The sequence below is a fragment of the Tachyglossus aculeatus genome, chromosome 7, assembly GCF_015852505.1.
Source record: "Tachyglossus aculeatus isolate mTacAcu1 chromosome 7, mTacAcu1.pri, whole genome shotgun sequence".
Lineage (NCBI taxonomy): Eukaryota > Metazoa > Chordata > Mammalia > Monotremata > Tachyglossidae > Tachyglossus > Tachyglossus aculeatus.
Genome location: NC_052072.1, coordinates 54,366,422 through 54,378,692, shown reverse-complemented (window position 1 = coordinate 54,378,692; position 12,271 = coordinate 54,366,422). Strand labels below are relative to the sequence as shown.

At 40.0% G+C, this 12,271-nt stretch overlaps 1 protein-coding gene and 1 non-coding gene across 4 annotated transcripts in view; both read left to right on the top strand.

The window, feature by feature from the left end:
* Positions 1–6,496, top strand: part of LRRFIP1 (LRR binding FLII interacting protein 1) — a 197,281-nt gene extending 190,785 nt beyond the window's left edge. For 2 of the 3 annotated variants that reach the window (XM_038748980.1, XM_038748979.1), the window contains 5 exons: positions 401–447; positions 1,686–1,809; positions 2,436–2,515; positions 3,395–3,499; positions 5,578–6,495. In XM_038748980.1, coding sequence (XP_038604908.1) covers positions 401–447; positions 1,686–1,809; positions 2,436–2,515; positions 3,395–3,499; positions 5,578–5,688 — 467 coding nt within the window. In that variant the 3' untranslated portion in view covers positions 5,689–6,495. Of the gene's footprint in view, positions 1–400; positions 448–1,685; positions 1,810–2,435; positions 2,516–3,394; positions 3,500–5,577 lie in introns of all 3 variants that reach the window. The other variant, XM_038748978.1, reaches the window with a different exon arrangement.
* Positions 6,497–7,923: 1,427 nt separating this feature from the next.
* On the top strand, positions 7,924–8,062 carry LOC119931145. Its single transcript, XR_005452002.1, has one exon. It is a non-coding gene; the product is annotated as a small nucleolar RNA SNORA7 (small nucleolar RNA).
* Positions 8,063–12,271: the final 4,209 nt, after the last annotated feature.

The window sequence follows — 12,271 nt, the reverse complement described above, 5'->3', positions numbered from 1 at the left end:
TGAGTGGGGAAAAGTTATTGCTGAGGAAAACTAGATGTAAGAGTTGAAGAAAATCCTGAAGATGTTTGTGATAAGCTATTCCTGATAGGTGGGTTTATACTTTGTTAATGATATTAAACTGTAAAGCTTGTGAGATTTTGTGTTGCAGTTTTGTATGCATGCTCACCTAAAGTAGAAGATAGTGTTTGCATGCAGCTGGATGCTCTGTGAGGTTAATACAACCTTCCTTGGCTGAAACCCTACCCCAGTCGTGTCTGTGACCTCATTCACTGTGGTACGTGCATAACTACATTCATCATTAGTTTCACTAACCTGAATGATCGATTTTTCATTAAATAATATAAAGACTAAGATCCATGTTTAGCAATATCTCTGAAACTCATTTATTTTCTTCTTTTAGACAGTAGGCAGAAAAAGTATAATGATGGAGAATCAGTATTAGAAAAGGTAACAAACTTCTGTTTGCTGTTACTTTGTAATTTCTCCTAGCGATTCATTTTCAACTTCGATTTTATTATAGATGTTGCTTCTACCTATATATCTTAACAACAATGAAAGAGTTCCTAAGACATGATATCCAAAATTAAGTACACCCAAGGGGCTGCCTTCTTGAAAACCCATGGCATTGAGGAATACTCATTCGTTAGTGATCAAGGTGTCTGACATTGTACATGTGCATACAACCATAGATTTTTTTTTTTCCATTACATACTAGATCCAAATTGGCTCAGGTTGTCAGAAAAACACACCTTAATTCTGGTCAAAACTTTTAGTGTCAAGTCCGGGAAAAACTGAGTGGATTGTATTGAATGAGATGGAACAAATCTCCCATAAATTAAGCATCTTTTCCTCTTAAATGAATTTCTTCTGTGAAGATGAATGTTTTCCAAACAAAAGATATGGAGGCGAAATTGGCCCAACATGCCTCGATTCTCTTCTGCCATTATTTTATCTATGTTCATAAACCCACAGGTATAGAAGGGATCTAGAGCAATCGTGTAGTCCAGGGTTGGAAACTGTATTTTGCAGAAGAGCCTAGCAAGAGCCAAGCAAGCTGAAACTTTGAAGCAGGTGGTGCACAGAGAGCCATTTGTAATAGTAATATTCATTAAAAAAATTGTAGAACTAGATAAGCACTTACCATGTGTCAAGCATGATACCAAGTGCTTGGGTAGATATATGATAATCAGGTTACACATGGGGCTCACAGTCTAAGCAGGAGAGAGCACAAATATTGAATCCCCATTTTGCACATGAGGGAACTGAGGCACAGAGAAGTTAAGGGACTTGCACAAGGTTACACAGCAGACAAGTGGCAGAGTTGGGATTTGAACCAAGGTCCTCTAATTCCCAGTCCTGTGCTCTTTCCAATAGACCACACTTCTTCCCCTAAAATTCACCGCACTTCTGCCAGAGCACCTGTTTTCACTATGCGTTTTGGCTAGAACTTGGTGGCAGAATTAAGGAATATTCTTTTGATAACTATCCTGTCTGGATTCAGTGAGATGTAGTGTTGGAAGAAATAGTAGCACATAGTGAACATTACAATATAAGTTGTCCTGCAATGTGGGGTTCTGCAAGAATGCCAGCATTCTAAATGGACTGGGTGTACCTATTTCCATCCCGACATACAGTGGAGAACATTTTGATTTCACAAAGACTGAAAAAGCAAATATATTTGCTAGTTTCAGGTGAAGAAATTGAAAGAGCTACCTGGAGAAAAGCAGAAGAGCACCAAGCCGGAAAACATACGCTCTGAAATTGAAGTTTTGGAAAATGGGACAGATGTGCACATAATTGAGCTACAAAGTAAATGTTGAATTTTCTACCTAAATTGGCATTTTCAGTGTAGGTTTTCTACAGCAAGCTTGAATAGGGGCAATGGTAAAGAGTCCATGAATTCACAGAAAAATCTCCGGCTTCCTAAAGACCTTTAAGATAGTTGGACTGTAGGCCTTGGGTGGGGGCAGGGTGGTAGAGACTCCCTTGAAATAGGATCTTCATTTCAGAGTTTAGGTTCCTGATGATGGATAGAGTTATGTATTTTGAGGAACGGTTTCTCAAGCATTGATAGCATTTGAAAGGTCCACAAGCAATATTTTTCTAATTGTGTGACATTGGTGATTAGTGAATTACACCTTCAGGAGCAATACTGCCCTAAATTCTTCACCACCTCCCTGAAGCGACTATTTTAGGTGATGTCTGGTTCACTAATGGAGCCCCTGGATTGGTCAGAGCAATTGCTGGAGTAGTAAATGTTAGCCTCAATTTGGAATCTCTTCAACCCCACCATATCTTTTAAGGATGCAGAAATAATATCCTCTTTGTGGCAAGACTAGTTTCTAAGAGAGGATCTGATCCCACATGGTTATTTCACCTTTCAATGTCTTAGGAGTTTAGTAGATGTTTCCTTTTTTGCCCCCAACCTTGTTTAGGAGATGCCAATAGACAGATCAGCGACCTCAAATTTAAACTTGCAAAATCTGAACAGGAGATAACCACATTGGAACAAAATGTATGTATTCACTGCCAAAAGACTGGTCTGCTAAACTAGATTTTTTTTACATATATATAATAAACCCAAGTTTGAATTGTCAGAAGTATTATTCTATTAGTGGGATTAATAGACAGAAATTTTACATTCTGTTAAATTTAAGCCAGGATTATGCCTCCCCTCCCCAAAAAAAGCTGTTCCCTATGGAGTTCTACCCAAGGTTTGCAGGATGCAAGAGAACTCTATGGAATCTGAAGGAAAGAGCCATCAGACTGTAGCTAGACCAGATACTCAGGAACAATTGTTTTGAGGTTGAGAATAGAAAATAATAAATGTAAAGAAAAGCTCTCCATGATCAGTCATATTTATTAAGTGCTTACTATGTGCAGAGTGCTGTACTAAGCACATGGGAGAATATGCTACAACAGAGTTAGAAATTGCCTGTATCTAATCCCTGCCCATTACGAGGTTACAGTCTACTGTGGGAGATGGAAAAAGGTGGGGATGATTGGAGCCTCTTATAGGAGTAGCTGTTTTTGGCTTGAATCATGGCTGTCCCTGGGAGGAGGAGGAGAGGGGGAAAGAAAGGAAGATCAGCAAATCAAGCTAATTTCACATACATGTACCTGCCAGCAGCCCAGCTGCTTGGTACAGGAGAAATCAGTTGACAAGGGAGTTTTGTTATGTGGTAAAAACCATGCTGGAGAAGGAAAAAATGCATTTTGGTAGTCTTTTTCCCTTCCAAAGCATAGCACTTTTTCAGATTAGTGATGATCCCAATTCCTATGACTTTTTCAATTTTTTTTTCCTGTCTATAAGGAAAGAAATCTGGGCCCTGGGGCTTTTTTTGTTATGTAACTGAATCTTTTGTTTTTAATTTTGTTTGGTTCTAACCTTTAGGTAATACGATTGGAGGGTCAGGTAACTCGGTATAAATCTGCTGCTGAAAATGCAGAAAAGGTAGAGGATGAATTGAAAGCTGAAAAACGTAAACTCCAAAGAGAGGTAATCCATTTGTCGTGGCAGTTTCTGTGAAAAGAATGGTAGCAGTGTTATTCTTCAGAGAATTGGAGGATATTTTCACCACTGAAAGGACTGTAGGGGGGTTTCTCTCTCCTCCTTTTAGCCCCATTGCCTCTTCTGCTCTTTCCTTCCCTTTATCCCATTCTTTCTTATCTCTCTTAAACGTGTCATCCAGTAAACTACTGAAAAAAACAAGTTGGAAACACAGTGCCTAGCCAACGGAAGCATTCTTCATTCATTTGATTGGATTTATTGAGTGCTTACTGTGTGCAAAGCACTGTACTAAGCATGTACTTGCAGACCAACATATGGAAGGACATACAGTCAACTTTGTACATTGAACCAAATATAAGCAATCAGTCATATTTATTGAGCAGTTACATGGAGAGTACACTATAACACTTGTTTGACACATTCCCTGCCCACCATGAGCTTACAGTCTAAAGGTGAAAAGGAGCTAGTTATTTCCAGGTGAGACGGGGACAAGCATATTTTGCGGTGGAGAGGAGTTGAGGATCATTGTCGTATTTATTGAGCACTTACTGTGTGCAGAGCACTGTACTAAGCGCTTGGGAAATACAAGTCAGCAACATACAGAGAAGGTCCCTACCCAGCAATGGGCTCACAGTCTTAAGGGAGAATTAGTTGAAATGTAAATGATTATCTTTCTCCAGTTAGGTGGGAAATGTTAGAGGAGGAGGTGAAATTCCAGGTATTGCTATATGAAAGGGCAGAAATGTTAGTAAGCTTTTGTAGGCGGATGTCTTGCCCTCCATTTTGTTGAGATAAAGAATTTATACCTTGCTTTGGGGTGGGGAGGGGGAGTAGAGCCAAGGGAGCAAGTTGGGGTGATGGAGAGTGGAGGGGGAGCTGAGGGAAAAAAGGAGCTTAGTCTGAGACTCTCTGCCACTACCCGCAGCAGTTCACTGTCCACAATATTGCCTAGATCATCCTTCTAAAACTCTTCTAAGCCTATGTCTCTCCACTCCCCCCAAACAACAATAATGATATTTGTTAAGCATTTACTATGAATTAAGCACTCTTCTAGGTGCTGGGGTAGATCTGCCTCCCCTTCTACATTGTAAGCTCCTTGTGGGCAGGTAACGTATCTTCCGACTCTCGTATACCCTCCCAAGCGCTTAGTACAGTGCTCTGTAGACAGTAAGCACTCAACAAATATTAGTGGTTGAATGTTGCCCTCTAAGCTATTTTCAAGGGTTTGATTGATATTTTGTTTCAGGACTATTCCATTTCACCGTAAAGCATAACTTAAATATATGGATTGTAGAAAAACTTTATAAACAGTTGCCAGAATAATCACTTGAAATCTACTTGGCTGTCATAAAATCACCATGAGTTTTTTTTTTTAATCTATAGGAACTAGTTCCATGTCCATATATAGTACTTAACTGGACCTTTATTTTCATTGTATTCATAATTTTTCCCACCTAACTGGAAGAGGTGGAGTTTTACTCTTTAGCCTAATTCTGCCTCAGCATTCACCCCCACTTCCCTCCACCACCCAAATTATCCTTAATCCTCTCCCTCCTTCTTGCACACAAAATACTTATTTTTGTGTGAATTTGGCTCCTCGAGACTGTTATATGCCTAAAAGAAAGATACTGTTATGCTGCCTTATATGATCATGAGTACAAATTCCTCATAATTTAAAGGGGTGGGTTTTTTTGGTTGTTTTATGGTATTTAAGTGCTTATTATGTCCTAAAACCTGGAGTAGATTTAAGCTAATCGGGTTGGACATAGTCCATGTCCCAAATGGGACTCACAGTCTTAATCCCCATTTTACAGATAAGGTATCTGAGGCACAGGATCATGGGTCAAACAAGTCATAAATGAAAACACAGTGGTCATTTCATAGAATTTACAAGACCTACATTTTGTCCCAGGCAATCACCTCGTTAGCCACTAACATGCCATTCAAAGTATGGAAGAATCAAACTAAGGGAATGAATGTTGGTATAACCCCTAAATTGAATATATTGCTTTTTAAGTTGGAAAGATTCTCATAGCCTGACAGGTTTTCCCTCTCTTTATCTCCAGCTTCGTTCTGCATTGGATAAAACTGAAGAACTCGAGATGAGCAATGGCCACTTAGTGAAACGGCTGGAAAAGATGAAAGCTAATCGAAGTGCTTTCTTGTCACAGCAGTAAATACCAGCTTGGAATGGAAATCCTCTTGACAGAATGAGGACACCTCTGCAGATGCGTCTCTCCATTAGGGGTGCTTCTTCGCACCATGCCTTCCGAGAAAGGAAAAACAACACAATAAGGCATGCGCTCATTTGTTAGGTGCCACCAAACGGTGGTAGTCAACAAATTCAAAGCCGTAGCCACCCCGTCCATTCCTGAAGGGGAAAGTGATCCAGGGGTTGTGCCTACCGATGCCCTTTCACACAATATTTGTGGTACCAATGCAGTACCTGTACGTAACTGAACAAGCACATTAGGCAACATGTAACTTTCTCATCTAGAAAGGCACAGGAGCATTTATTGCCATTTAAAATGGTGTTCAAGATTAAGATTAAAATCGGACTTGAATTGTCTTTTTAATTGTCTCACTGAAAAATGAGCAAAAATATGTAATTTTTGGACTTCCTTTCATGGCAGAATCTGCTGTTTTAGTGACTTTGGTATAATCATAGCCTATGCTTTTCATACACAAAACACTGTGGAACCATAAGCCATTATGAAACAAAACTCCTTCGTCAGAAATAAGAGAAGATGATGGTCTTAGAAGCAAAAGTGACCTTAAAAGACTCTCTGTGGATAATAAGTGAAGGTGTTCAATGGGAATTTTTTCATTGGTTCAATCATAAAATATTTTATTTCAGGGTAAATAGGCATTAGCTTCACTGAAAATGACAGCTTTTTATTTGTATTATTTAATCCTTATATTTGGAATTGAAGTTGTTAACTTCTTTTAAAGGCTGTACTGTTGGCAAAAATAAAAAGAGAAATGTCATGTTAAAAAAAAGTAGGATGTCTTGTCTGTCCATTCACTGTCATTATCAAAAATATCTTCAGGTTGTCTGAAGATCTTTTATTAATTTTTAATATGGTATTTAAGTGTTTACAATGTTCCAGGAAATGTACTAGGTAAACACTGGGGTAGACTCAAACTAATCAAGTTGGACACAATTCATACCCTACATGGGGCTCACAGCCTTAATCCCCATTTTAAGGATGAATTAACTGAGGCACTGAAAAATGTGGCGACTTCCCCAAATTCACACAAGTGACAAATGGCAGAGCTGAGATTAGAACCCAAGTCCTTCTGAGTCCCCAGCCCATACTCTATCCATGGGTTTCCTAGTTTGAAACTGCAGACATTCAGAGCCCTTATACCTTACCACAGAAGACAGCTCTCTTTACATTTTTCACGTAGCTCACTGCAGTTGTCAAAGCAAAACCCATTTGCTTAAGAGAAGTTTGAAACTGCCCAATTCAGATCATAGAAACCAGTAAACACTTTATAATCCATTCACATTTTCTGAGGAAATGTTGGTTTCTTCTTTGGTCTATTCAAAGTTTTCACCACTTCTTTGGTCTATCCATAAAACTATCCAAGGAATTTGCAATTTAATTTGTCAGAAACTAAACTCAGTGGCTTCAGATGTAGATTGACTTTAATTGGAATAATAATAATAATGCATTTGTTAAGCACTTACTATGTGCAAAGCACTGTTCTAAGCGCTGGGGGATACAAGGTGATCAGGTTGTCCCAGTTGGGGCTCACTATCTTAATCCCCATTTTACAGATGAGGTAACTGAGGCTCGGAGAAGTGAAGTGACTTGCCCAAGGTCACACAGCAGACATGTGGCGGAGCCAGGATTATAATCCATGACATCTGACTCCCAAACCCGTGCTCTTTCCACTGAGCCATGCTGCTTCTCTGATTATAATCTGAAAGATTATAACCATTTTTCGAATGACAAAATTGGTTAGAAGAAAGTCAGCAGTTCTTTTCTTTCAATACTACAGTTCATTCAGAATTCAGGTACTCTGCTTTTCTGCATAAAAGTGTTTCTTTACATAGAGAACCATTCTTCCTATCTGCCTGCTGCAAATCTTTAACCTTTTGTTCTGTATCAATAGAAAAAAATTATTTATTTACACTGTTTTCATTTCCTAAAAAGAACCAAAGTAATGTGAAAAGTCCTTTGGAAATAATGATAATGATGGTATTAAGTGCTTACCATGTGCAAAGCACTGTTCTAAGTGCTGGAAAATGATGATGATGGTATTTCTCAAGTGCTTTGTATGTGCCAAGCTCTGTTCTAAGCACTGGGTGGAGGGGTGGGAGGAATGCAAGGTGATCAGGTTGCCCCACATGGAGCTCACAGTCTTGAAAGTACTTTATAAAATTCAAAGTACTATTTTAATATTCCTTCTCAGGGTCGCACCTGGAGAGTTTCCAGTACTCTATCAGTCTTGGCTATGGGAGGGAGAGTCAAGCAGAGGCCTACCCATTCCACTCCTAGCTTGGGCAGTGGCTAAGCAAGTGGAAGGTAATCTGCTACAAGTCAAAACTCACCCATGCTGGGCAGCAGCGGCATGGGAGAGAGTTGAGGGCGGAGACTCGAGTTTGCTGCACGAAAGGCGGCAATGGTAAACTACTACTGTATTTTTTACCAAAGAAACTGTATGGATACACTACCAGAACGATTGCAGAAGGAAAGTGGGTCGTTCTGGGAGAGAGATGGGTCCGTGGTGTCACTGTGGGTCGGAAATGACCTGATGGCATTAGACATGACAAGACTATTCTAATTATTTAGAAGTTAAGTGGTCTTGCTAGACCCATTCAAAAAAACCATCTTAGACTCCCATAGTAAATACAGAATTCTTCCCAAAACTCTAGCTGAGTTCTTTTTTTTTCCCCTTAATGGTATTTAAGTGCTTACTATGTGCCATGTGCTGTACTAAGTATTTGAGCAAATCACTTCACTTTTCTTTGCCTCAGTTACCACATTTGTAAAATCGAGATTAATATTGTGAGCCCCATGTGGGACAGGGACTACGTCCAACCTGATTAGCTTGTATCTACCCCAGCACTTAGTACAGTGCCTGGCACACAGTAAGGGCTTAATAAATACCATAAAAATAGAAAAGTGCTATGGGTGATTGTAAGTGCTGAAGTGATGTCAAAGTGCTGAGGGCATAGTTGGAGGATAAATCTTAAGGAAATATAATTGGGAAAAGTCTCTTGAGGTAGGATTTCCAAAGGACCTTGAAGAAGGGAGAGCTTTGGTCTGAGGGAATTTTTGTCAGGGGGAAGTATGTGAGCAAAGGGACAGAAGCTAGAGTTGAGAATGAAGCGTGTTGAGCTGGAGAGGAAGGAAGAATACGAGATGGGATGTAGTGGAAGAAGAGATTGGATAAGGAGGAGCGAGAACTGATTGAGTGCTTTAAAACCAGTGGTCAGGAATTTCCGCTTGAAGAGAGGAATAGGCAGCCATTGGAGGTTTTTAAAGAGTGTGGAGTTGTGTGCAGAGTGTTATCTTAAAAACCTGAACTTGGCAGTAAGGAGAAGTATGTATTGGAGTGGAGAGATACTGGAGACAGGGAGGTCCCAAGGATCAGATGTAGCAATCAACCCAAAATACGGGAAGTGAGTTGTGGCCATTTAAATGGAGAGGAAAGGGTGGATTCTGGAAACAATGTCAATGAAGAACTGATTATAGTGTTTTTATAGGGGTTGAAAGGAAGGGAGGAGTTGAGAATAATGTCACAGTTAAGGGCTTGAGAGATAGGGAAGATGGTGGTGGTGAAATAGATCGGTGCAGAAGATTTGGGCAGGAAGATCTGAATTCAATTTAAGACATATTGAACTGGCAGTGTTAGTGGTCCACCCATGTAGAGATGTCATGGAGACAAAAGCAAATGTGAGATTCTGGAAGAGATGAGAGGTTGAGGGTATTAAGATAGATTTGGTAGGATAAAGGTTGTGGTTGAAACCTTGCAATTGGATGAGCTCCCCAAGAAAAAGTGTATAAGCAAAAAGACTAAGGGACCCTGACGCCTTAAGGAATATCCACCAGTAGAGAGGTGGAAGAGAGAGGAGCCAGTGAAAGAGATTGAGAAAGAATGGCCAGAGTGAGTTAACCAGGAAAGAACTGAGTTGGTAAAACCAAGATTAAATAGCATTTCCTGGAAAGGTGTGTTCCACAGTGACAGAGCTGGCCAAGATATCAAGAAGGATTTGAGTAGAATAGTAAAATGCATGAGATTTGGCAAAGAGGAGGTCATTAATGATCCCAAAGCACAGTCGTGATGGAATGAATCCAATCTATTGGTGGTATTTATTGAAGGCCTACTGAGTGCAAAGAACCACACTAGGCACTTGGGAGTTCAGCAGAAGCAAACTGCATATTCTATTCCTTCAGGGAACTCACAATCTAATGGAAGAGACAGACACAAATGATTTATACAGAGTGTGAGTAGGGGGATATAAAAGGAAGTAATTTGACTACAGCTGGGTGAAACGCAGAATGTCTTACCAGACAAGGGAAAAATCCAAATAAAAGTGTACAGGTGTACATGAGAAGCTTATTGGCTTAGTGGAAAGAGCATGGGCCTGGGGTCTAATTCCGACTTTGTCACATACCAGCAGTTTGGCCTTAGGTCACTTAACTTCTCTGTGCCTCAGTTTCCTCATCTGTAAACTGGGGATTAAATACCCATTCTCCCTCTTACAGGGACTGCGTCTACAAACTAGGTTTTGTTGTACTCTCCCAAGCACTGTACAGTGCTCTGCACATAGTAAGTGTTCAAAAAATACATTTGAATGAATGAATACCATTGATGATGATACTGAACTATGAGCCCCATAAGGGACCAAGACTGTACAATCTGCATATACTGTATCTACTTTAGTACAGCATACACTAAGCACTTCACAAAAACCAGTTCCTATGAGAGCTGAAGATAGCACTTATGTAATTTTTCCTAAAGATGACTACTGGGCTGATATGACTAAGGTGTTATGAATGATTTGGGAAGGCTTCCTAAAAGAGATGGTGGGGAATAGAGAGTTGGGAAATGAGAGACTAATCAGGGAAGGCCTCCTAGAGGAGATGTGATTTCAGAGGCCTTTGAAGATGGAGAAAACTGTGCTCTGCCAGATATGAAAGGGAATGGAGGTACAGGCAGAATGAGGGATGTGAGAAAGACGTTGGCAGTGGGAAAGATAAGAATGAGGCACATAAGTGAGTTGGCTTGAGAAGTATGAAGCATACTGTAGTGGGAGAAGAGCGAGGACAGGTGAAGAGAACTGACTGAATGCCTTATAGTTGGTGGTCAGGAGTTTGATGTGGAAAGGAGTGGGTAACCATAGGAGGTTTTTTAGGAGTGGGAGCATACTTACACAAAATGATGGCTTAAAACAGTGGTTTGAGACTTGAAGGTAGAGGGGAAAGAGCTATTGAAAAGATAAAGGTTGATAGTAATATTAAGGGAGGGGAGGAACCAAGTGCCTTGAAGAGAAGAGAAATATAGTGTCAGTGTCATGTGTTAGAGTAGTGATGGATTTTGAAAGCAGGTGGGAGATTTCTGAACAAGAACTCCAGCGCAACTATATGGAATCTGCTATGCATAGGCCAGAGTGTATGCAAAAACAAGAAACGAAGATTAAAGTTGAGAGAATAGCAAGAAACATCTGTTCTTAGAGAAATGTTCTTCTAGTTCAGGTACAGAACTCACATTGGGAAGAAATTTCAGTAAAATGAAATTGCAGTCCAAATCAAACCTTGAAAGATATTTGCAGGTATCTGACCCATTTGTTTACTAGTTTACCACAAGTAGATTTGGAAGATAAATTGCAAACCAAATCACTAACTTTCTGGGAAGTTTTTTGTTGTTCTATTTCTTTTTTTTATTCAGTTGTATATTTTGAGCACTTAACTGTGTGCAAAACACTGTACTAAGCGCTTGTGGATGTACAATAAAGCAATTTTGCTGACAGTGCCTCTAGTTTCTATGTAAAGTAATAGACTTGCTTTTGTTTTCATCCTTTTTCTCCTACCACTGTGCCAGAATTCTCAGTTTGCTCAGGCATTAGACACACACACACCCCCAGAAATGATCCAACTGACAAACTAAAGTATTTGCATTAACAGGCCCTGTTTCAGCAAGGGGAAATCTTTGATTCAGCAAAGGGAAATATTCTGGGAGAGAATATTTGCTTTGAAAATAGGTTTGCCAATTCTTCCAGAAATAGACTGCCGGTACCATAATTTGATACTGGCCCACATTCAGATAGCTCATCCTACTGTCACTGTGACCTGTGCCATATTTTAAAATAGCCACCTGCCTCATTGAGCCTACAAAGCTGGGTCACCTAAACAGTTAACATGCTGGAGCCATCTTGAAGGAGGGACCTGAGCAGGGATATGAGAAATGAAAGTAGGAGGGGCAAACTGTTGCATTTCCAGTGTGCAATGAGGTGCAAGTGCTCCTTCCTGCCTGACACTGGCAGGAACAGGAGTTTCTTGGGTTCAGATCAGTCAATCAGTGGTATTTATTGAGCACTTATTATATGCAGAGCACTGTAGGAAGCACTTGGGAGAGTACAGTACAACCAAATTAACAGACAGGTTACTTGCCTATAATGAGCTTAAAGTCTGCATTGACCAATTTATTTTCAGGTCTATTCTCCATTGGTAGGAAGGGTAGAGAAGCAGCAAGGTGTAATGGATAGAGCATGGTCCTGGGAGTCAGAAGGTCATGGGTTCTAAT